The sequence below is a fragment of the Bufo gargarizans genome, chromosome 2 (assembly GCF_014858855.1).
Source record: "Bufo gargarizans isolate SCDJY-AF-19 chromosome 2, ASM1485885v1, whole genome shotgun sequence".
NCBI classification, from domain to species: domain Eukaryota; kingdom Metazoa; phylum Chordata; class Amphibia; order Anura; family Bufonidae; genus Bufo; species Bufo gargarizans.
In genome coordinates, this window is record NC_058081.1 from 273,335,608 (window position 1) to 273,362,086 (window position 26,479).

A 26,479-nucleotide genomic window follows, 5' to 3' on the forward strand; every position below is an offset into this window, starting at 1 on the left:
TCAATCAGAGGTGTTCTTTGTAGCCCTCCCTTCTCTTACCCCTCTAGTCTTTTGACATCATTCCATCCATCAGTGTTATGCACCCACCCATTCTGCAGGCAACGTCCATCAGCTCCAGAACGGTACTTCCACTGCTCAGGAGAGATGAAATAAGCTTACCTCTCGTTCTCTTCTCCACTAACCATTTAATTCAGAGACGGAGCTGAAGTCATTTGAGAATGTTCCAAGTCATTTTTTTTTTTTAAATTTCATATCACAGTAGCTGACCAGAGCCTGACAAAGAACTGTAGGCTTTCGGTACAATAGAAGGCTTATTTCACATATTTAATGGTGAAGTAGTAACCTTTTTAACCTTTTATTCTTCTCATCTCTCATGGGATTTTCTATGCTGATATTGATATGCAGTGAGGGATTTTTAATATGAGCACCTTGTTCGTGGACATCTGGTTTGTTGCTCCTGTCATCCTGCTGTTTGTGACACCTGAAGCAACTACTTCATGGTGGTAAGTCCTGAGTTCTCTTGTTACCTGAATCTTTCCAAAATATAGTGTTATGATAAAAAATTATATTCTATGGCTTATAACCTATAACATTTGAAAAATAAATTATATTGTACTATTTTGGAAAGTGTGACCCATTCATTAGTCCAGGTTGTCTGGGAACACATTGGTTAACTTTGTTTCATGGCAGCTGTATGTCTAATTTCTACCTTATGGTAATCCTTTTCATCTTTCGGTTAGGTGGTGGTAGTGGGGGGATTCTTGTAATATACTTGCAAGCTCTATAGCATATCATGATTTTAACCATTTTGTTAAATATTTTTGTACAGCTACATTACACATTACTTGTCCCTTTAAGCATGTACTTTGGCGTGTATACAACCCAAGCAGTATCATTTATCTGGCTCAGTAAAGTAGAATCTAGAAGATGCAGCAGAGCTCAGCATTTTAATGATGGTTTTGTGTAAGACAGATAGTGCTATAGTCATCTCTTACAGCTGACCGAATGTAGTGCCATCTAATGTCTGTACTTATGTTTTCCAATGCTAATGAAATAAACACTTCACAACTGGTTTTACAATCATGCTGTGGCTGATCAGCAGATATTATCCTAGGTACAGTATACCTAGATTGCTCCATATACTGAAAGGGTCAAACTGGTTTTAACAGTCACACATTACCAGAAAATTATGATTCATTTCCTAATTTGTTACCCAGCATGAACTGTTACCATTTTCCACTGCATAAACCTAATAGGCACACTCCCTCCCATTGAATGATTATAGATTATATATATATATATATATATATATACACACACACACACACACACACACACCATACAGGTCATTACATTTCCTTTCCCTTTCTACTAATTACCTACGAATGGGGTATATGGAATATTTTACTAGACATAGTTAATAAAAACTCTGGGTACTTTAACTATGTTTAGTCTGGATGCATATAAAATAATGAGACAGATAACAAAACATAAGATATGTAGGACCCCACCACTTTTAGATGAACTTGTAAGGGAATGTATTTGACTTTTAAGGTGCCTTTTCAAACTTTCTTAGCTAATAGGGAACATCTGGGCACAGATGATGTAATCTCCTATTTAAGATTTGTCTATAATAATATGCTTCTACAGTGGATACTGCATACAGATTTTTTTTATGTATTTAATTTTTTCGCTTACTTTTTCAGTTTTATTTCTTTGCCGTCTACCTTGAGTTTCTTTGCTGTCATTGGGAGTAACATCATATAATATCCCAGCCAATGAATTGCTAGTGACCTTACATGACTCTGTGTTTTTCAAGCCATGTTATTTGTACATAAAACTTAATTTTGTTGTGTATATATCGGTACATATTTTTAACTAAGGCACCATGTTTTTTTTTTTTCAAGAAAAATGCAAGTGCAATTAATAATTAAGAACAAATAATAAGAATGTTGGCCTTCTTCAGGCCTGGTGTTCATTTCTGAAGATGTCAATGCTGACAGAAGCTTGGACAGTGCACATAAGCTCAGGAACATAGCCTATACATAATACTGGCTGCCATAAACAGTGCGTATTATGCGAAATGTTCCTGCAAGGCAACTACAGGACCTTACAAATTCAACACTGGCTGACCTCCAGGTTAATGATTGAACTTGAAGGGGATGCCCAGTTTTTGGGGGGGGTTTTATAGCTGAAAAATAGGACTACTCTTGTCCATAGGCTTTATCTGGCAATTACCACTCGGCTACATTAACTTGATGAATTCATATTTTTAATTTAATTATGGTTAAGTTTATAGCATTTCCTCATGGGTCAGAACAGGTATTGCTCATGCTTTAAAATGTGCCTTGCCCATTATTAGAAAATGCTAGGATTACTGCTGTTTAGGAAAAGTGCATGTCGAGAAAAGCAAAGTTGTGATATTTTCCATGATACAATCTTTGTGTTAGCGCCATTCCTGACAAGTGCTGTGGACATGCATCTTATTGGAGGAAAGGCTTCACATTAATGTCTAGCTATATTCTTGTAGAGGCACTATCTTTACAATCCTACTTTAAAAGGAAACCGTTGTGGTCACTTGCAGTTGTCATATATAAAGTATTGGGACAATCATAAATGATATGATGTGCCTTCAGAGAACTGTACATACTGTAGTTTACTGGAAAATATAAAGTTGCAGTAGTTTAGAAGTAACTAAATTCATTAAATGCTGATTTATAAAATGCTACATACACACAACCAGCTCACTGATCTGTCCTGTACTATATAATTAACTTTATGTAGGAATATATTTTGTGGCTGTTGGTGGAAAATCAGACCGTTCAGTAGTCACTTGAATATCTGCTGACTTCTATAATAATCCTGTTTTCCATACACACAATCATAATGGTATCAAGTATATCCTTCAGTCATCCTACATTAGCATTGAAAGGTGCCTACGTTGGCCATAATTCGGTGGAAAAACTGGTATTTATGTTGTGGTTAAAAATGATATTGGACACCAGATTAGCAGGACACCTGTAGCAAATATCTGGAATCTGGTAGCAATACAGGGCCTATTTAGGTGCTTTATTTTTGTCCTACTTTTGAGAAATCGACTAGAGGAAATTCTACTAGAAACAACGATCATACAACACAACTCTCAATGTTGTAAATGCCGAGTGCGTATTCAGCGGGGCGACAACTTCCCTATCCATAACTACCTCTTGGGATTTTTAATACAATGAACAATTGCAACGTTTTGTGTTAATGCCCTTCATCAGGCATTAGAACAGGAGTTTTATTCCAACCTTTTCAAATATGGCCCTAAACTTGCCGGTATGGATGCTACAGCTTTACAAACACATTTTGTCAGATTGAAAGTACTTCTGTGAATCTGCTGAGGTTGAGAAGCAAAATTATCTTAACTTTATGAAAATATTTTTTACCCTTTCATCGTGAATCCTTGTTAATTGTGCATACATTCAATAAATGTAATTGTGCCACAGGTTACAGGCTACAACCCTAAAGATAAAAACTTGCTGATGTGCATAGTGCTTCAAATATGTAGCTTTATTCTGTGACCATTTCAGTGTGTTTGGTAACCAAGATGTCCATGCATGTGGGCAGACAGATTTGGCAGGCTGTATATGTCTTTATCCTATATGTTTGCACATTACCTTCTACAGCTGCTGCTGTATTTACTCTTTAGGGGTACGGACACACGTGGCAAGATAAATGCTGCAGGTCTGCTTTGGATTTCATCCTTTGCATTAGAGCAGTGTTTCCCAACCAGTGTGCCTCCAGCTGTTGCAAAACTACACCTCCTAGCATGCCCACACAGCCAAATGCTGTCCGGGCATGCTGGGAGTTGTAGTTTTGCAACAGCTGGAGGCACGCTGGTTGGGAAACACTGCATTAGAGGATGAAATCCACATTATGAGTTGACATGCTGTGGATTTGACCACATGTCAAGTTATGTGTGAACTTGATTGCGGACATTTTTGCAGCATGTGGTTGATTTTATTTATTTTTTTTAATCTCATTTAGTTTGCTGCTATAACTGCTGTGGATTTACCTCACGCAGCTTTGCTGCGGAATACCTGCAGCGTTTACTGTATCCTTAGAGTGGTATTAGTGGACTGATCTTCCGGCAGCACGAGCACCAATGGAAGACAACACAAGCACATCCCGAATTGCACATAGATATGTGCTGCTGATAATCTGGCATCTTTATTACTGATGAATATGCCGATCAGCTGATGAATGAGCGTTTGCTCATTCATCTGCAGAGCTGAGCGGCTGCTTAGTTATACGGGCCAGTTAGCAGGAATGATAATGTCTTCCTGATAACTGGCCCAAAATTATGCAGTGTAAGGGTCCATTCACACGTCTTTAATGTGTTTTGCGGCTCTGCAAAACACAGACACGGCAATGTGCGTTCTGCATTTTGCGGACTGCACATTGCTGGCACTAATAGAATAAGCCTATTCTTGTCCGCAAGGCAATGCGGACAAGAATAGGACATGTTCTATTTTGTTTCATGAGTTTGTAGCTTTCTTGAAATAGTTAAAAGAAATTGTGAAAGTTGGATTGTGACTGCTGCAGGGAACTGTGAGAGAGTTAAAAATGGCGCATCCTGCCATTGCCATTCATTGAGTAATTTAATGAATGGCTCAGGCAGGATGAGCAGCAGCGCCGGCCCTATGTCTCAGCAAGGAAGGAGAGCTGCAATTCTCTTAGGAGAAAGGACCTTTGAGGACATCATCACCATGTGACCAGTAACATATTGATATTACTGGTCACATGGCTATGAGGTAATCAAAGGTCCTTTCTCTTTATCAGGAGTGTTGCTGCAGGAGAAGTTTGCCATAATTGTGGAGCTTTTTTTGTGAAGATTACATCAAGAAAAGGTGACAGGGGCTGTTATGCTATTATACTGTAGGCTACTGTATAGTGGGGTGCTGTACTGCTGTATACTGTGGGGTGCTGTATACTGCGGGGTACTGTATACTGTGGGGTGCTGTGTACTGTATACTGTGGGGTGCTGTATATTGTGGAGTGCGATACTGCTCTGCTGTATACTGTGGGGTGCTGTATACTGAATACTGTGGGGTACTGTATACTGTAGAGTTCTGTATACTGTGGGATGCTTAACTGCTGCTCTACTGTATACTGTGGAGTGCTGTATACTGTGGGGTGCTGTATATTGTGGGATGCTATACTGCTCTAGCATATACCGTGGGGTGCTGTATACTGTGGGGTGCTATACTGCATACTATAGGGTGCTATACTGCATACTGTGGGGTGCTATACTGTATGCTATAAGATGCTATACCGCATACAGTGGGGTGTTATATTATGTATTGCATACTGTGGGGTACTATATACTGTGGGGTGCTATACTATATATTGCATACTGTGGGGTGCTGTATACTATTGGGTGCTATACTGCACACTGTGGTGTGCTGTATACTATAAGGTGCTATACTGGGCGATGTTATATACTGTATACTGTGGGGTATTACACTGTATACTGTGGAGTGTTGTACGCTATACACTGAGGGGCTGGGGGTGTTGTATGATAGACGTCAGTTCAACAAATCTGACCTAGATAAATGAAGGGTATTAGGTTCTCCAAATTTGCATTTATCCTATAATCTGTAATAATAATTCCACTCTATTGCATTAAAAGTCCTCTGACCACTAAACACCGGCGAGCTATCGTAGTGTATTATTCTGTGTTCACTCCTGCACCACTCGTCACCTCTATTGCTTCCTTTTCATTGATTAATCGCATTGATTATATGGTTTAGGGTCAGCACTGACAATAGCCTTCCTCTAAAATAGCTTCATACGCTGATCCCTGGCATACTCAGGGGTAATGGGCAATGACACTGTAAACGTGGCATAGTTTTCTTTAATGTTTACCAGAAAAAATAAATCTGCGCCTATCTCACTTGTATGCTCGCCACCGACCGCCTCTCACCTTCCAGGCGGGAAAACCTCCCATCTTCCTTGTAGTCTCTTGCTCCAGTGCTCCTGAGCAAGAAAACGATTGTGCTGTGCAGCCTGTGCCTTCTAGTGAAGTGAGCACCTCACCAGTGTTGTGTGTCTGCAGATACACTGCCGCCGAGCTGAGCCTGCAAAAAGTACTGTGGTGTGTGGCAGTTAGAAGTGGTGTAGTCACAGTGGCACTGTGGTGTGTGGCAGTTAGGAGTGGTGCAGACAGTCACAGTGGCACTGTGGTATGTGGCAGTTAGGAGTGTTGCAGACAGTCACAGTGGCACTGTGGTGTGTGGCAGTTAGGAGTGGTGCAGACAGTCACAGTGGCACTTTGGTGTGTGGCGGTTAGGAGTGGTGCAGACAGTCACAGTGGCACTGTGGCAGAACAGTGAGCAGGCAAGTGGCAGAAGACTAGACAGACTAGAGAGGTATTTTTTCATTTAAGGGCCTTGCTGCCTTGAATTTGCAATGGGGGGTAGGGGTGTTGAGGAGTCACAAGGCTGCTGCCAGCCAGTGCCAGGGCAGAAATTTACAAGGAGCCCAAATATGGATGGGAAAGGACCAGGCTTATTAACCTGTAGGATACCAGTGCCGTACCTGTACAGCGCTGCAGGAAGTGACTTGAGTCCCAGCACTGTACAGGTATGGCGGGCTGATCGGGCAGATGCAGGAGCTGTGCCCGTCTGATCAGCGGCACGGGTCTGGCTGTCACTGTCAGCTGTCAAAATATAACATGATTTGCCTGTAAAAAAAAATATATATAACAGCTGTGCAAAAACAGCCATTTTTCTTCACCTTCCCTCACAAAATGTGTAATACCAAGCTTACATTGTATTTTCATGGTGACAGATTCCCTTTAAATTCTTATTTACCAGCAATTTTCTCTTTACGAGCGATAAAAAATGTTATTTCAAACAAAATAAATATTTCAGTATATTTAAATGTAAAAATAAAGTTTCTTATGGTTTCGGCGGACGGAAGGGGGGTGCCAGAGAAAATACCCGCCCTGGGTGCCAAATACTCTAGGCACGCCACTGTATCTATACAGGGTCGGATTGGGGTTCCTTTGTATCACTAGAGGAAATTATTCTCTGGTGCTAACTCCCATATCATCAATAAAGGCTTTGAGTCAAAGAAATGCATTCTATTAACAATATATTGTCTCCAAAGACAGCGCCAAATGTTTTTTTTTTTTCTCCTGGGCCAGTCCGACACTGTTTTGCAGTTGATCATATGGCAAATGTGCTTTATGGAACTCAAAATGATTAGGGGAATTACTAAGACTATACCATGGCTACCATTTCAGTGAAATTTTTTTTTTTTAATAATTTGTGGTGTCTTGAGTGATTATAGATACTTGTGTTGGGATCTGAGCGTATGCAGTTGCCAATGACAATGTCTGGTCTCCACAGGTAAAACTCCAAACTTTGCTTTATTCAGCCCAATGACACAGTTCAGTAGTTGATTGTGGACACTAAAGCCTGAGATCTAACTGTAACAGCTGTTGCTGACCGCCGATGTTCCCCCTACTTACCGCCACGGTCCCGGGCTCCATGTTCACTGGTGATCAGCTGCCGGTTTTTCTACAATTCTCCGACGCAGTCCTGGGCTCTATCCTTGCAGGCATCATTTAAGGGCTGGCGTGTGTCACTTCCTGGGATCTATTGGTTTAGCACGTGACTGAGCTGACCAATCCTAGCCCTTTTGCACCTATGTAAGTGGTCCAGCCCACTTCACAGGTGCCTGAGCATCAAAGGTCCTTGTGTCCTGCAAAGGTTGCTGTTGTCTGTGCTGGTGTTCCTGTATACCTGACCTGTTCTTGTGTTTCTGGACTCTATCTGTTTTGATCCTTACCTGCACTGTCTCGACTCTCCTGTTGACCCGGATTACCAGACCTGTACCTGTGCCGCCTGCCCTGACCCATTGCTTGTTTGACCTCGCCTCTGCCTCATTATTTGGTCTCAAGTCTATGAGGTAGGGTATTAACAGTGAAAGTGGTTGCAAAATGATAAGTTGCAGGTAGTACAATGACTATCTTGATTGCAGGTATTTCAGTTCATATTTTTTTCTTCAGCCACTTAAGGGACATAAGAAGAGGACACTAGAGAGATTTTATATTATTACTGGGGGCACAACAGAGATATTTTTAATACTGGGGCACTATATTGGGTATTACTGGGAGCAAAATAGAGGGTATTATTATTAATATTGGGGCACAAAAGGGGGATTTTTTACTGTGGCACTATACGGGTATTATTATTGATGGGGACATTATAGGTAGCTTTATTACCACTGAGCGCCCTGTAGGGAGATTTATTACTACTAAGGGCACTTTAGGGTGCTTTATGAGTATGGGAGGGGGCTTTATTTCCAGGGGAGCATATTAATACTGGGGCTAGTATAGGGGCACTATTACTACTTGCGGCACTACAGGGGGTCTTACCAACGGGGGCACAATTTTTTCTGCAGTATAGTATTTGATGGCATTGGGAAGAACAGGAGGCACAGTATTGGGATAGCTGCAGGATGACACTGTTGGGGCACCAGGATGGTGAGTTTGTGATAAGTTGAGGTGAATGATGGAAAAGTAAGGAATCTAAAATGTCTGTGTAGCAAAGTGCAGAGACGAGATGTGGCTGAAAGAAGGTGGCTTGGACAAACTGGAGAAGATGCCAGTGGATGTAATAGGTATTTAATGTTGTATTCTGAATGCTTAGTACTGCTGAAAAATGAGGTAGGGCTGGCTTAGTACTGTGGCCTGCATCTCATCCCCTCCAGCATATCTATTAGAGACAACAGGGAGGGCAGAACGTGTCAGCTGATGCTGACAACCACCGTGGGGAAGCTTCTGGGCAGCTATTTTCTGCTTCTGGGACAGTATTTTGTACTGCACTGTAGTATATCGTTCTGCTGTAGCACTGTTTTGCACTACACTATAGTATTGCTGACCCTGCCTACTTGTGTTGGTCATGTCTACTTGAGTTGATCCCCATGTATGTCAGTTTGGACCTATCTACCACACAGGGCCACTTTTAGTTTTTTTTCCAGGACCATTTTAAAGGGGTTGTCCAAGATAATTAATCTCAGACTAGTCCTATAATTGTCCAAGATCATGGTATAGTCACCATACTCACCCCTTTCTCCATCAACATTTTCTGAGGCGTTGGTCCTACTGCCGCTGCTTGTTTACAAACTACAATGGGGATGTGCTGGTATATGGTATGTGGCTGCTTTAGCCAATCACCATTTGATCACTGAGAAGCCAATAAAGACAATAGAAAAGCAGGCGGCACTACTAGACCACTCCTTTGTGGTTACTCAGTCCTACAAACCCCGTAACACTGTGAACGTGGTGCACTGCCTTGAATAGTAGTAGTGATACTCGATGAACAAATTGCAGAAATACAGGCGGCATCACTAATGAAGAAGAATCTTCTTTTTCAACTACATCAATAAAGGTAAAATAAAGAAATAAAGAAGATTCTTCTCTAGTGGTGAGTGCCGCCTGTATTTCTGCAATTTGTTCATTAGATTGCTGAGGATAGTAATTGGCTGCAGAAGTCACATGACACATAATGGCACATCCACTTCCTTGCTGCAGTTTGTAAGAAGCAGCAGCAGGACCAGCCAGCACTGCAAAGAACCGCACTGGCAAAAAGCTTGAGTATGCCACAGTTATTTACATTATTGCAATTGTAGGGCTTGTCTGAGACCCTTTCAGTTTCCAATTTGTCCCTGGACCTCACTATTGCTCAAAGTCTGTGCCAAAATTTGCAAGAAAAAAAAAAAATTCAATATGGGATCAAATTTGTCTTCTGAAGCCAATAAAACGTTAAAATATAAGCACAAACTGATTGCCGCCAAACCAGAGATTTGTGCAAACATAAAGTTTTTGCAATTTAAAATCACTTTTGTCAAACTTGCCTCTCCGCTGAGCCTTACCAACAACTGAGAGTTCCGTTACAATTTGAGAAGCACTGCTTCAAGTCCTGTGATTTGTGAGGTTTAGCGTCCATGGATAAGAGTTGTTTTTACTGTTTTGTATTTCCCAAAGGTATTTAATCAGATTGAGAGCTGGGGAATTTGGAGGCCAAGTCAATATCATGAACTCTGTCATGTTCCTCAAACCATTTGTAACCTGTATTTGTGGTGTGGTAGGGTGCAGTAGGTACTGTGGAAGGGCTATAATGATTATCAGTAATTGAAAAATGTTGCACATGTGCATAACTAAAGTTGCACTTCTCTCTGTAGTCACATTGGACTTCTAACTCCCTTTTCTGGTTGGAGTCCTAACTCCTTCCCTGTTGTGGGAGCAGATTTCTCTCTGTGAAGCATGAACTGATATTGCATCTTACACTCAACTCCTGTGTGGGCCTGGCTGGCCTTTTCTAGGCTCCTGGATGTCTCTTTCATAATTCTCCTAGCATCCCACCATCATTCGTCTATGACACATTCTATGACAATATGTTGTAGGGATAGACAGACAGATCTCCTTAAGTAAAAAAAGAAAATCTACTAAGCAGTAGTGGCTGCCACTCCTACCTACAGTGGTAAATGGGCAGCAAAGAGGGCTATCTAAAGTCTAATGAGATCTTTGCAGCTATTGCTTTTGCTGCCAGCTGCAGCAATGCATACAATAGCAGACAATTGTTTGATAAGCATTTTATAATATGTAAGGGTATGTGGTTTTTTTAAAGAAAAAAAAGTTATTTGTTCCCCCATTTTTACCAGTGAACGCCACAAAAACCTTACTAATTGAACATACTAATATTGACACTACTCTGTATGAAGTCACCACCCCAAATCTACACCCCCTTTTATTTGTATATGCCTGCCCAGTGCTTTCTGTTGAAAAATAAAATAAACCTACTACCACCACTGCCTGCCAGAGAAGGACAGGGGTGTGATGAGCAGTATGGAGGAATGTTATTGCAAAAGATAATTTTTAGCTTTGCATGGTTCCCTGATGTAGAATCAAAATTACCATCATGGTGTTGCTATGCATCTTTTTCTAAAAATGATGTGGGAGGCCAGTGTTCCTCAACCCCAGTCCTCAAAGTCGGTCATGATTTGAGACTATCCCACTGAATGAATACCTGTGGTAAGCCCTGATGCATTGACAATAACTATATCAACTGCTCAATACTAAGAAAATCCTGAAAACATGAACAGCAGGTGGGCCCTGAGGACTGGAGTAATAGAGGAATACTATGGTAGGCCACACTGAGCAACAGCGTGTGATGTATATCTGTTTTACACACTTTGCAGGAAACACAGTTATAGTCTCCTAAAAGGAATGCACAATATTTGCATCCCATACAGAAAATTAGAAATAAGGTAAGGATAAATGTCCTCACACATACCATACTAAACATATACTGTAGATATTGTAGGAGGGTTCAAGGGATGATCGTGGATGATAGATATGTGTCACCGAGGTTCCTGGCCTCTGTGAAGTAAGAGCCGGTTTGATGTGTTAGCAGCAGTTGCTGTTTGACACGTTGCTATATAGTATGGCTGTAATAGCTGATCCGGGATGGCTCTTACTGGGAGTAGTCAAAGTGCTGGGTGAGTGACAACTCCCCACGTTCCAGGCCAGGTCTTGGTTTTCGGCTATAAAACTCAGGCAGCATGGTCAGGTGGTGTGGATTACTCCTCTGTGACAGTGGAGCTTTGTCAGTCTCTGTTTTGGGACCTGGGAGTGTGGGCCTGGATTAAGGCCTGCTACCTTGTTGGTGTGAAAGCAGGTGGATTCTGCTTTGTCCAAGGACTTCTTTTTGCTGCATATTGTGAATGAACACCAATATCACAAGGTGACTGTTTTCCTTGAAACTCACTTTTTGTTTTGTAATTTACTTAATGTGTGAATAAACACTGAACTGTTTAATTCAAAGACTTTGTTGTTGCCTCTATACTGCGTCCGCTAACCTACCTATCAGAGCGAATCCTGTGAGGTACAAGCCAATTTTCCCCACTTAAGGAGGAAAAAATTCCTTCCCGACTCCATTCAGGCAATCGGATAACTCCCTCGGTCAACGACCCCCCTCTAGTAGCTATAGCCTGTAATATTATTACACTCCAGAAATACATCCAGGCTCCTCATGAATTATTTTATTGTACTCACCATCATCACCTCCTCAGGCAGAGAGTTCCATAGTCTCACTGCTCTTACCGTAAAGAATCCTCTTCTATGTTTGTGTACAAACCTTCTTTCCTCCAGACGCAGAGGATGTCTCCTCGTCACAGTCACAGTCCTGGGGATAAATAGATGATAGGAGAGATCTCTGTACTGTCCCCTGATATATTTATACATAGTAGTTAGATATCCCCTCAGTCGTCTTTTTTTTCTAAAGTTAATAACCAGTGGCGTCTCTAGCTTTCAAATTTTGGGGGGGCACACTGGGGGCCAGGACAAAAGTAGGGGGGCGCAGCTATAACATGATACATTTACACAAGTACGCTTAGAAATGCTGCGATACTTTACCCAATACCTAAAACCGCAACAGGGAAGAAAAGTCCTGCTGTCTGTGGTTTAAAAATAAAATAAAAAATCACTCAGATTTCAACATGTCCTAGCTGCCTGTGGATGATACTTTTATAGGGAGGGGGTTCTGTGGATGACACTGCTATGGGGGGGATCTGTGGATGACACATACCGTATATAGCATCTTATGCTATATGTGTCATCCACAAATCCACCCCATGACAGTGTCATCCCCATTTCCCCCTCCATAGCAGTGTCATCCCCATTTCCCCCTCCATAACAGTGTTATCCACAGATCTCCCTCCCCGCTGCTCACAGGAGTGTACATTTGACATTTCTAAACTGAAATCCATATCCTGCAGTAACTTTAACTTTAAATCAGGATTAAGCGGCCGCTCATCTCTACTAGTACCTTAACCTTACACCACTGGGCTAGCTTCGGTAACAGGGCCAGGCTACAGCCTACAGGCACTGCCTGTTAGTTGTTACCGAGCGAGTGCTGATTTCTGCAGGTCAGAGCATACGGATTACAGTTTAGAAGAAATGTACACTCCTGTGAGCGGTCCAGACCAGTGGCGGATCTAGAGCCTGGTCTCGGGAGGGGCACTTCCAGATTATTTTCTGTCCGCCGCCACAGAACAAGGGTGCTTATAGAACAGACTACACAGTGTAGAAGTATACTGTACATTGTGTGGCACAGTGTAGAGGTATACTGTACATTGTGTGGCACAGTGTAGCGGTATACTGTACATTGTGTGGCACAGTGTAGAAGTATACTGTACATTGTACAAACGAAAAAACACAAAATGCAATCGCACACTGCAACCAGCACTCTGCCCTGCCTTTTATGCTGGATGTTGAATAAGGCATTGGTGTATATTTTGGCCAAAGCGTAATAAGCCACTCACCACGTCAAGGTCGCCTTCATGAGTGGTCCCTAACACTAGTTCCTACCTGTTATGGGCCATGACAGCCACACAAAGTCCAGGGAGCGCAGGTACAGCATGCACGCCAAGCACAATCTGCTTTTAACCCCGTCCGGTGCCATTACAGCTTTAATTGGATCCAGGGATGAAAGTACCAACATGCATGCTGAGCCCACTATATACTTCTCCTGGAGCCTAATGGCTACTGGTAGGTGCCATATAAGCAGACTCAGTTTTATACTGACTTTAAAACCAGCCTCCAGGGCATACTAGCTGGTCAGGTGTGCATGACTGCTTGGAGATCGCCACGCCTCCAATATATACTACAAAGAAAAAATATGGGGGATTCAGCCCGCACAACCTCTAGCAGGTGCCGATTGCTATGGCGAAATACAGATACAAACGAAAAAACACAAAATGCAATCGCAGTGCTGATTTCTGCAGGTCAGAGCATACGGATTACAGTTTAGAAGAAATGTACACTCCTGTGAGCGGTCCAGACCAGTGGCGGATCTAGAGCCTGGTCTCGGGAGGGGCACTTCCAGATTATTTTCTGTCCGCCGCCACAGAACAAGGGTGCTTATAGAACAGACTACACAGTGTAGAGGTATACTGTATATTGTGTGGCACAGTGTAGAGGTATACTGTACATTGTGTGGCACAGTGTAGAGGCATACTGAACATTGTGTGGCACAGTGTAGAGGTATACTGTACATTGGGTGGCACAGTGTAGAGGTATACTGTACATTGGGTGGCACAGTGTAGAGGTATACTATATATTGTGGGGCACAGTGTAAGCTATATGTGTATAACATAAACATATTTCACATGAAAACTTACAATTATTTGGCTTGGCCCTTGGGGATCTCGGACACCACTTTAACACTTTGGCCGGGGGCTCGGTGGAGCTGATGTTGTGTTTCATCCTAATGAGAAAGATTTCATAATAAGGATTTGGAGAAGGGGCAGAGGGGTCACAGAGCAGAGAGAGGCTGGTGCTGCTACTAGGGGGTCATACCATGGGGGAGTAATAAAGCCCAGTATAATGCCCCCCCAGTAGAAATAATTCTCCTTATAATGTGACAGTGCAAAAAATACCCCCTTGTAATGCCCCTAGTTAAGCTAAATGTCCCCCATAATGTGCCAGTATAAAATACCCCTATATAGTGCCCCCAGTAAATGCCCCCATAGTGCTCCTCTCCCCCCTTCCTCCTAGTGCCCCCTTAATGTACCAGTATAAAATGCCCCATATATCGTGCCCCAGTAGATGCCCTCAGTGTCCCCCATAATTTGCAAGTATAAAATACCCCTTCTTAGTGCCCCCCATAGATGACTCCATAGTACTCCTCTCCCCCCTTTCCCATAGTACCCGCCATGTGTCCCAGTATAAAATGCTACTGTACAGAACCCCCCATATAAATTACCCCTTTGTGGCCTCAGTAGATGGCCCTATAGTGCCCACCAATAATGTACCAGTAATAAATGCCCTCAATAACATGCCAGTAATAAGTGCCCCATCACGTGCCAGTAATAAGCCCCCATCACGTGCCAGTAACAAGCCCCCATCACGTGCCAGTAACAAGCCCCCCATCACGTGCCAGTAATAAGCCCCCCATCACGTGCCAGTAATAAGCCCCCATCACGTGCCAGTAATAAGCCCTCCATCACGTGCCAGTAATAAGCCCCCCATCACGTGCCAGTAATAAGCCTCCCCATCATGTGCCAGTAATAAGCCCCCCATCACGTGCCAGTAATAAGCCCCCCATCACGTGCCAGTAATAAGCCCCCCATCACGTGCCAGTAATAAGCCCCCCATCACGTGCCAGTAATAAGCCCCCCATCACGTGCCAGTAATAAGCCCCCCATCACGTGCCAGTAATAAGCCCCCCATCACGTGCCAGTAATAAGCCCCCCATCACGTGCCAGTAATAAGCCCCCCATCACGTGCCAGTAATAAGCCCCCCATCACGTGCCAGTAATAAGCCCCCCCATCACGTGCCAGTAATAAGCCCCCATCACGTGCCAGTAATAAGCCCCCCCATCACGTGCCAGTAATAAGCCCCCCCATCACGTGCCAGTAATAAGCCCCCATCACGTGCCAGTAATAAGCCCCCCCATCACGTGCCAGTAATAAGCCCCCCCATCACGTGCCAGTAATAAGCCCCCCATCACGTGCCAGTAATAAGCCCCCCATCACGTGCCAGTAATAAGCCCCCCATCACGTGCCAGTAATAAGCCCCCCCATCACGTGCCAGTAATAAGCCCCCCCATCACGTGCCAGTAATAAGCCCCCCATCACGTGCCAGTAATAAGCCCCCCATCACGTGCCAGTAATAAGCCCCCCATCACGTGCCAGTAATAAGCCCCCCATCACGTGCCAGTAATAAGCCCCCCCATCACGTGCCAGTAATAAGCCCCCCCATCAGGTGCCAGTAATAAGCCCCCATCATGTGCCAGTAATAAGCCCCCCATCATGTGCCAGTAATAAGCCCCCCATCATGTGCCAGTAATAATCCCCCCTATCATGTGCCAGTAATAAGCCCCCCTATCATGTGCCAGTAATAAGCCCCCCTATCATGTGCCAGTAATAAGCCCCCCTATCATGTGCCAGTAATAAGCCCCCCTATCATGTGCCAGTAATAAGCCCCCCTATCATGTGCCAGTAATAAGCCCCCCTATCATGTGCCAGTAATAAGCCCCCCTATCATGTGCCAGTAATAAGCCCCCCATCATGTGCCAGTAATAAGCCCCCCATCATGTGCCAGTAATAAGCCCCCCATCATGTGCCAGTAATAAGCCCCCCATCATGTGCCAGTAATAAGCCCCCCATCATGTGCCAGTAATAAGCCCCCCCCATCATGTGCCAGTAATAAGCCCCCCCATCATGTAACCGTAATAAGACCCCCAATGTGCCAGTAACAAGAGCCCCCCCTAATGTGCCTGTAAAACTATTGTAATAAAAATAAATAAACACTTATACTTACCCCCATGTCAGCGATGTGATGCAGGCCTCTTCCGGCCTGTGTCCCGTGCTGTATGGCTCAGGCGGCGCGATGACATCATCGCACCGCCTGCGCCAGCCTAGTGCCTGCAGCCTATCAGAGGAAGGGGAAGGGACACGCCTCTCCCTCCCCTGCACCGCCGCAGAACAGGCAGATGACTATGGAGATGAGCGCAATGGAAGCACTCATCTCCCTGTGCCCGACTGCGGCAGCTCACTTGGGGGGGCATTTTAGTTGGGGGGCACAGCGTGATGTAGGGGGGGCTGTGGCCCCCTCTGGCCCCCCCCCCCCCCCCGGCGACGCCACTGTTAATAACCCCAATGTTGATAATCTTTCTGGGTACTGTAGTTGCCCCATTCCAGTTATTACTTTAGTTGCCCTACTCTGGACCCTCTCCAGCTCTGCTATGTCTGACTAGTGGTTTGTAAAGTGGTAGGACTATGTTCTCATCTATGCTCCTTTTGATGCAACCCATTATCTTATTGGCCTTGGACAGTATACTGTCCTTTTCAGTGTTAATTACTTTACATAGCTTAGTGTCACCTGCAAAAATTTATATTTTACTGTGCAAGCCTTCTACTAGATCATTAATAAATATATTGAAGAGAATAGGGCCCAATACTGACCCCTGAGGTACTCTAGTGACAGTGACCCAATCTGAATGTGTACGGTTAATAACCACCCTCTGTTTTCTATCATTGAGACAGTTACTTACCCACATACAGACATTTTCTCCCAGCCCGAGCATTCTCATTTTATATACTAACCTTTTATGTGGTACAGTGTGAAATGCTTTGGAGAAGTCCAGATATACGACATCCATTGATTCACCACTGTCAAGTCTAGAACTTACCTCCTCATAGAAACTGATTAAATTAGTTTGACATGACCGATCCCTCATGATGCCATGCTGATATGATGTTATTTGCTTGTTTTCATTGAGATAGCATCTCTTAGAAAATCTTCAAACTGTTTACCCACAACAGATGTTAAACTTACCAGCCTATAGTTTCCAGGGTCTGTTTTTGCACCCTTTTTGAATATTGGCACCACATTTGCTATGCGCCAATCCTGTGGAACACTCCCTGTCAGTATAGAGTCTGTAAATATCAAAAATAAGAGTCTGGCTATGACATTACTTAATTATCTTAGGATACGGGGGTGTATGCCATCTGGTCCTGGCAATTTGTCTATTTTAATGTTTTTAAGTCGCAGTTGTACTTCTTCCTGGGTCAGACAGGGCACTTTTAATGGGAATTTACTTTTACATTCTGCATTTCATCTGACTCAGTGAATACAGTGGAGAAACAAAATATTTAATAGCTTTGCTTTCTCCTCATCGCTCTCTGCAACTTCCCCCTGCTCTGTAGAGGGCCGACACCTTCAAATTTATACTTTTTACCATTTATATAATTGAAGAACATTTTAGGCTTAGTTTTGCTCTCTTTGGCAATTAATCTCTCGGTCTATAGTTTTGCGTCTTTTATTTGTTTTTTACATATTCAATTTTTTTCCTTATAGTTTTTCAGTGCTTCCTCGCTATCCTCCTGTTTTAGTGATTTAAATGCTTTCTTTTTGTCATTTATTGCTATCTTTACAGTTCTATTTATCCACATTGGTTTCTTCTTGTTCCTTAACCCTTTATTCCTATAAGATATGTACCTCTCACAATTAGATTTTAGAATGCTTTTTAAAAAAAATCCCATTTTGTGGCAGTATATATTTTTATTTTTTTAGGACTTTATCCCAGTTAGTTACGCCTATGGCCTCTCTTATTTGGCTAAATTTTGCTTTTTTGAAGTTTGGAATTTTTGTTCCTCCTTGTAGAAACGCTCGTTTGAAGGATAATTGGAAGGTTATTACTTTATGTTCACTATTTCCCAGGTGTCCCCCAACCTGCACATCTGTTGTTCTGTCAGGTCTATTGGTTAATACTAAGTCCAGTATGGCCATCCCTCTAGTCAGGTTCTGAACCAGTTGGGAAAGGTAATTGTCTTTGGTTATTGCCAAGAACCTGTTTCCTTTATGAGATGTACAGCTTTCAATTTCCCAGTCTATATTTGGGTAGTTGAAGTCCCCCATAATAACCACCTCATTATGATTTGCCACCTCGTCTATCTCGTTTAGTAGTAAATTTTCTGTGGTTTATAATAAACTCATATTAGTAATTTATTATTATTTTTGACTCCATGCATTTCTACCCGCAGTGACTCCACATGTTCATGTCCCTCACTTATATCTTCTCGGACTGTGGGCTTTAGACATGACTTTACATAAAGGCAGACCCCACCCCCTCTCTGGTTTTGACAAACCTTTCTAAACAGATTGTAACCTTGTACATTAAATGCCCAGTCATAGTAATCATGTATTCCCATAGTCCTCCTCACACATCACAAATTCCAGTTCCCCAGTTTTATTAGTCAGGCTTCTGGCCTCCGGTCTCTATAACGTAATTACCCTCCCCCAGTCCCTAGTTTAAACACTCCTCCAACCTTCTAGCCATCTTTCTCCCCAACACAGCTCCCCCTTCCCCATTGAGGTGCAGCCCATCCCTATGATAGAGCCTCTAGCTGACAGAGAAGTCCCAGCTCAGTTCTCCATGAACCCAAACCCCTCCTTACTACACCAGTTCTTGAGCCACTTGTTAACCTCCCTAATCTCCCGCTGCCTTTCTTGTGTGGCTCGTGGTACAGGTAGTATTTCGGAAAACACTACCTTTGAGGTCCTTGCCCTAAGCTTTTGACCTTAATCCGTAAAATAATTTTAAGGACTCTACACCTTCCTCTAACTTTTTCATTGGTTCCGATATGGACCATGACTGCCGGATCTTCTCCAGCCCCTCCCAGTAATCTGTTAACCCGATCCGCGATGTGTCGAACTCTAGCACCAGGAAGACAACACACTGTTCGGCAATCACTGTCTTTGTGACAGATTGCCCTTTCTGTCTCCCACTACTAGCACCTGTCTGGCCTGCCCTGCTCTCCTGGTCCCCTGCTTACTGGAGCTGACATTCCCCTGACTGGCAGAGGAAGTGTCCGGCTGCAACAGTGCTGTCGCTGAACCGACATCCCCCTCATCTGCCAACTGTGCACACTTGTTGGGGTGTGACAGATCAGGGCTAGCCTCCTTGGCACTGTTCCCTCCACCCCACTTTCAGACTGTTACCCAGCTAGCTACCTCACTTTCCTCAGCCTCCTCGCTTTCCCCCTCCCCCTCATCTACCCCATAGAGTGCTTGGTCAGTGAGCAGCAAACTCTTCCAAATTAACGCCTGTGTTGATCATAATAACATCATAGGTAGCAATAAAATCGTAGATCGGGAATTCGGTTAGGATCTACCCATTGTTTTTATACATTTTCAAGGTGCTCAGTCATATCTAAACAAAATATTTATATTTTTTATAGATGGGCCCAGATTTACTATACAGATAGTGTAAGTTTAGACTGGCTGTCTAGTCTGGGGGCAAAATGGTGCATCTTAGAACCTGCCCCTTTTTCCCGCAAAGCTGTACACTTTTTCGCTAAGACGGGCACCCTTACCATGCATGTCGGTGTCGAAACCCTAGGTGCGCCAATTTAAGCCACTTTTTAGACAGATTTTTGACACATTAGTCAATCTGGGCCATGATGTTTTTCATGTTGATAAGCAGTAATCTGAGAGACTCTAGAAGTTCCGCATTTGTGGTCTCTATGAATTCCATATAAAATATATGAATTTCCGTTATTACCTCTGTTTGAAGCTTGAAAAACCAAACCATTGCATTGTGGCATTGGAGAACCTCCATTATAAATATAATTGCACAGTTTTGGATCTCTTTAAGTTGAGTGCTGTCCTCCCTCTATGAATCTGTATTTGGACATTATTTGAAACTGTCACAACTGTCTATTAATCCAAAAATACTGCGTGAAATGTTTCCACTATGTTACTGTTTATGTTAAAATATTACTGCAAAAACAAACTTTTCACACCAACCTGAGCCTCACAATAGACTGACGCTTTCTGATGCTTTAGATCACTATTAGAGCTCTTTCACACAAGAGTGTCTCTTGTGGGGATTATGCTCCGTGTGAGAGAGGGATTGTGTGGTCTGGACTACAGAAGCATACGCCATTATCATGATTGATAATGCTGTGTGCCTCTACCTGACCTTTCTGTAACAGAATAATACTGATATAAAGCTGTCAGTATGTTTCCGGTACCGAAAGGTCAGGCAGAGGCACACAGCATTATCAATCATGAAAATACCATGCGCTTCTGTAGTCCAGACCACACACAATTCCTCTCTCACACGGCGCATGATTCCTGCAAGGGACACGCTTGTGTGAAAGAGCCCTTAAGGAGTCATCTCATTATAGTCATAGGAAGGATTACGATGAATGGTAGCCCTCCTATCAGAAAGTTAGAGACAAACAACACAGGGTCACAAGCACTTTGCCACCCAAAACTGGAGTGAGTGGTGTTAAAATGCATAAAGTTGCAACACATAGGGGGAGATTTATCAATCAGATTTTTCAAAAGAGCTATGAAAGGTGGAATCTGATTGGTTGCTATGGGCAACTAAGCCAGTTCTACTTTACAACAGTTTGATAAATCTCCCCCATAGTCTTTAACATACTGTCAACATTTTTAACCAGTCCCCTCATTACAATTGTGACTTCTAAGCCAAAGCAACACTGCAATTTATGGCGTGTCATGTGTTGCTTCATCCAATGATTTGTAGGTCACAGTGAGACCTTATTTTGAGAGCAAGTATATCATACATACAAGGTTTTCCAAAACGTCATGCTCTACGTCTGTATTTTATTTGTATGTGCGATGAAACTTGCAGAATTATTAGCTACCCCCCAAAAAAACTAAAGTTTACACAATCATATAAAATGAATAGATACAATTTAATGATGTTCAATAATTTCAGGAGAAAGGACTTTTTAAATGTAGTTTTTGACGTAAGTTAACACATTAGTCAGAATTTGTACGATGTGTACCACTTTTGGAAAATATAAGTGGTCCTGCAAAAATAGGAAAGGAAGATTTGCTTGTTACGTATGTTAATATTGTGATCAAGACATGGAAAATTATATGTTCTGTTAAAATACCAAAAAAGGTTTGACACGAATGCCATGAAAATATGCTAGATCGAAAAGAAAAACTTACTATCAGCATCTACAAAGCAAAGTGGTGTGGCTGTTTTCAGCATGCACAAGAAAGTTCGTATCTCTGGTAACTTTCCGGCATAAGTGCACCCTCCGGGTCCCATTATGATCTATAGGCAATGCCGAATCCGCCAAATTCCAGAAGGCGGTTTTATGCCGGAACAGCCTGCCGGATCAGGTTACCGGAGATGTGAACTTAGCCAAAGAGATTCTTGAACAGTACACCAAGAAAAGTCTTGAAACTTCTGAACAAAATAAATAAGCAAGAATAAAGTTTATCATTACAACCATAAATGCAATGTGCATTTAAGATTTATGATTAGGGACATTTTTAAAGTCAGTTTTGCAGGAGTCTGAATTGCCATAATTTGGGCTAAATGTATCAAATATTGTACAATGTTTGATCAATTTAGTGGATCTTTAAGTCTATGACAGTATGTCTTGAGATGTTACTTCACTTTCTACACCACTCCTTTACTGGAGTAACATAGGGGAACATTTATTAAGACTGGCTTTTTAAAAAAGCCCAAAGTTGGTGGTGGATCCGCCAGAGTTATGAAGAGGCCCATCCAGTGCCACTTCTAAATATCAGACAGGTTCCTTGCTGTCTTACTTTTAGACCTTTTTTCTACACCTAAAACAGGCGTAGAAAATGGTAAATGAGACAGTGCTGGCCCGTCCCACGTCCACAATTTTAGACATGGCGTAAGTGGGGAGAAGTCGCATTTTGCAGAGCAACTAACTGTTGCGCCGCAATCTGCGTGTGAAATATGTCTAATTTAGGCGTATTTCAGTTTGATAAATGACCCTCATAGTAACTAAGTTTGACTCTGGTGTTCCAAAAACTCCTGTGAAATCCGAATTTAAGGCTATTTGATTCTGGGGTGAATTTCTCAAAATGCTGTCGACAATTTTAATAGCAGAAGACAGGAAAGATGAAGAAGTAGGATCACATGACTTCAGGTGGTATGTGCGTATATACACACACACAAACAGCAGCATTTGACACCAAGAACTGATTATTATTTTTTTATATCAAAATCTTACAGTGCAGTTTGTTTTTAAAGTGACAGTTTGTTACCACCTACAGCCATGCATTTACCCATAGCCATATAGGTCACTGTAAGATTTCTAATGCTGACTTGGCGTTAAAGACCATAAAATGAGTCCTAGAATGACTCCAGAATGTCATCCAAAGCTTTTCAGGGTACTTTTCAGCACTTTTGATTCAGGTCAGATTTATTCAGACCTGAATTTAATCATTTGACAGAATTGAATTTAAATCTAACTTGAAGGGGTTCTGCAGTTTGTTTAAACTGATGATCTATCCTCTGGACAGATCATAAGCATCTGACCAGCGGGGGTCCGACACCCGGGACCCCCGCCAATCAGCTGTTTGAGAAGGCCGTGGCCTTCTCACTGTTTACCGCCGGCCCAGTGACGTCACGACTAGTAACAACTTGCCTGGGTGCAGCTAAGCTCTGTTCACTTGAATGGAGCTTAGCCCCACCCAGGCCATTGATACTAGTCATGATGTCGACACAACCAAATGAAGAAATACCACAACTAGACCGCACCTCCGAAGATAAAAAATAATTTATTGAAACACACTAATTAAAAACATCAATTCATGGAATAATCCCCTAGTGGGTAAGATCATATGCGTAATGCATCCGGTATCACCACCAAGCAATAAATGTATGAAATGATCAAAGATATGACATGCAAATGCACAAAATACATCTAGTAGTATACTTATCAGAAAGACAGTGGTGGCACATGAGAAATAAGAACCCACACCGGGGGGGGAGACTCACGCGTATCGCTAGTGCATGTACTAGCTTCTTCAGAGGTCCATGTGAATGTGCATTTGCGTTTCGACATTTATATATCCTATTAAATCAATCACTTATCAATTACAGCTGTGGTCAAATACATAAAGCATCAGAAGAAGGGAGGGGATCGGGAGGGCGTACGTGGTTAATATCTGGATTCTCCCTGGTGCATGGTCTAAGTGCGACTGATGGCGCCGGTGGAAGCCGGCGTGTTGGAAAAACAAACGCGTATGCGCAAGATGGCGCCCGGGCGGAAGTTGACGCCACGATGCGTTCCAGAGGGTGGAAACACATCACGGCCCCACAAATGCCGCAGAGCGCCAATCCGCACAAGTGCATCCCTGAATAGATCGCCGAAACCCAGCAAAATAATATTAGTTCCGATATGAAGACAAGATATAGAGACAATACAAATCAAAATCCCATAGTTCCGCTATATTAACAAAATATGTAAATAATACTCAATATCGTGCCAAAACATGATTTAATACTCAGATAGTGACAACAGATATAAAATTAATAATCTAGACATTTGGGGCAAATCCATAGTCCTTTATAGAGTAGAAGATTACATAAGTAAAATGTGCAATTCATAAAAATAAAAAAATACAATACATGATTGAATACATAAATAAAAATAAAAAAAGGGGATGAAGCACTAACAGAAATTCACTATCATGATTACATCAATAAGACAAATCGTGAATTTATTCCCACCATTTTTATTATTGTCCCTTACTATTATCACTTTTGAGGCTTTTTATTGTGTGTCTATTTCTCATTCCTTCCTTAATACACCGTTCCTATTGTCTTATTACCTAGTTATTAGTCTGTTTATCATTATTAATAATTTTTAGTCATCTTATAATTTTTGAATTAATAAAAGGTACAAATATTGAATCCAGCACCAAGCATGACTATGACAGAAATTGAAAAAAGTTGCCACAAACCATATAATTTGTGAATTAATAGAAGGTACAAATATTCAATCCAGCACCAAGCTTTTTTGCAAAAAGTTGCAACGAACCAAGGGGATGACGGACCATGCACCAGGGAGTAAAGAGGGCCAGAAAGCAAGCATAGGATGGAAAGAGCAAGTCAGTACATATAGAAGGATCATATAAATAATATACAATGTATAAAAGAGACAAACATTACATCATCATAATATATAACAATGCATATTCATGGGACATCAAATGTACAAAGGAAGGTATAACAAACCATAAAATTGTGTATATATACAGTATAATATATACAGTATATGTAAATAAAAAATGTATAAATTGCTTAGTGCCATCCTGTGCAAAAAGTGAAAAGGTCCAATCAGACGTGTAGGTCCTCCAGCCATGTGTCACCAGGCTTTCAAACCTTACAGGGGCACAATAGAACATAAACTGTATTCCTGGAGCGACAGTTGACATAGTGTTTTAGTTCAATTCTACGATTGTCCCAATGGATAAAGTTGTCCGAGTTCAACATAAATTGACAGATATTACAATGGCCACAGGGATATGTGCCTTTCAAAATGCCACTACTCCCCGTGGTCCCTCCTGGGCGTTGGAAATTACTGCGCACTAATGTATCTTTTAAATTAGGGGCCCTCCGCGCTATGATCCTTGGTTCATTGTCGACATAGGCAAGTTTGCATCTGATGCAAGTAGGAACCAGTGGGTATTTAAGATTCTATAGAGGTCTGACCACTGGTTATTGTATGTAGTGATCACTCGTATTTTGTTATCCCGTGATTTTATCCTTGGTTTGAACAAGTCCTCACGGTTGGATTCCTTGGCTCTTTCAAAAGCCTAGGATATGACCTTTTTGGGGTACCCCCTCTCCTTTAGTCGTGATAACTTGAAATCAGCCAAATTAGTACAATTGCGTCGTAAACGCAGGAACTGGCCCCTATGTATACCTTTCTTCAAATGAGTCGGGTGGAAGCTTGCATAATAAAGTAGGTTATTGGTTGCAGTACTTTTTCGGAAAAGGGATGTCACAATTTGAGAGTCCTTCAACCCAATTCGGAGATCCAAAAAAATCAACCTCCAATTCAGAGATTTTATGTGTCAGGAATATATTAAGCGGGTTCTCATTAAGATGGCCAATAAATTGCTCACAGTACTCCCTTGATCCCAAAAGGGTGTGGTGGGCTGGATCGCCAGTGGCAGAGTTGGACAAAAAGGACTTAGCAGCAGCTATCCCATTGCTATGGGAGATGTTGGAATATAGTGACTCGACATCACATGTAACCATCAAGGTACCTGATGGCAGAACAATGTCCTTTAATTCCTCCAAAAATTGAAGTTCCTGCTTAGTGATAATCCTCATGTCAAAGGCCCTTTTTAGAAGCTGATCCAGTTTTTTCTTAAACGTAATGGTGGGATCTTTATCCGCTTCCTTGATTACAAAGGATTTATTTTGTTGTAGTTGTCGAATAATGTTGAACTCTGTCGCAGTCATATTTCTACCCCTAATGGTGTTTGTTAATTTCCAGACCTCTTGTAGGACTGCTGTGCCACTCTCATTTTCTCTCATGACTGCTGTGCCACTCTCATTTTCACTAGTCATGATGTCACTAGGCCTGCGGTAAACAGTGAGAAGGCCACGGCACTGCTGGAGCACCATTGCCTTCTCAAACAGCTGATCGGCGGGGGTCCCGGGTGTCGGACCTCTGCCGATCAGATGCTGATGATCTATTCAGAGGATAGATCATCAGTTTAAACAAACTGCAGAACCCCTTTAAAGAAATTTAGTCATCAGTCACAGTTTATATCAGCTAGTGCATGAGTTCCATTTTGATAAACAAGAGAGACAAAAAACACAGTCCCTATGTGCCTTATGAATAATACAGTTGTATGGTGCGTATTGTGCTTACCGGATGCTGTTGTGCGGAGTCACAACAGCTGTATATGCCTTAGCTGGTATCTATCCCATTGACCGGAGCTTAATTCTAATCGCAAGAATGTTACATATGTTGTATGTGTTTTTATGCCTACTCCCATCACGGACCCGGATTCATGACACACATAAGAACTGTGCCGCGAAATGCCTAAATATTGCCAAAGATATGAATTTTACCTTCGGACGGGCAGAT

The 26,479-nt window shown here is 42.4% G+C and overlaps 1 protein-coding gene across 1 annotated transcript in view; it reads left to right on the forward strand.

The window, feature by feature from the left end:
• The first annotated feature begins 420 nt into the window (after nt 1-420).
• Nucleotides 421-26,479, forward strand: part of WNT2 (Wnt family member 2) — a 111,338-nt gene continuing 85,279 nt past the window's right edge. Inside the window, exon 1 of the mRNA XM_044277194.1 lies at nt 421-503. Within this exon, the coding sequence (XP_044133129.1) occupies nt 421-503 (83 nt within the window). The remainder of the gene's footprint in view (nt 504-26,479) is intronic.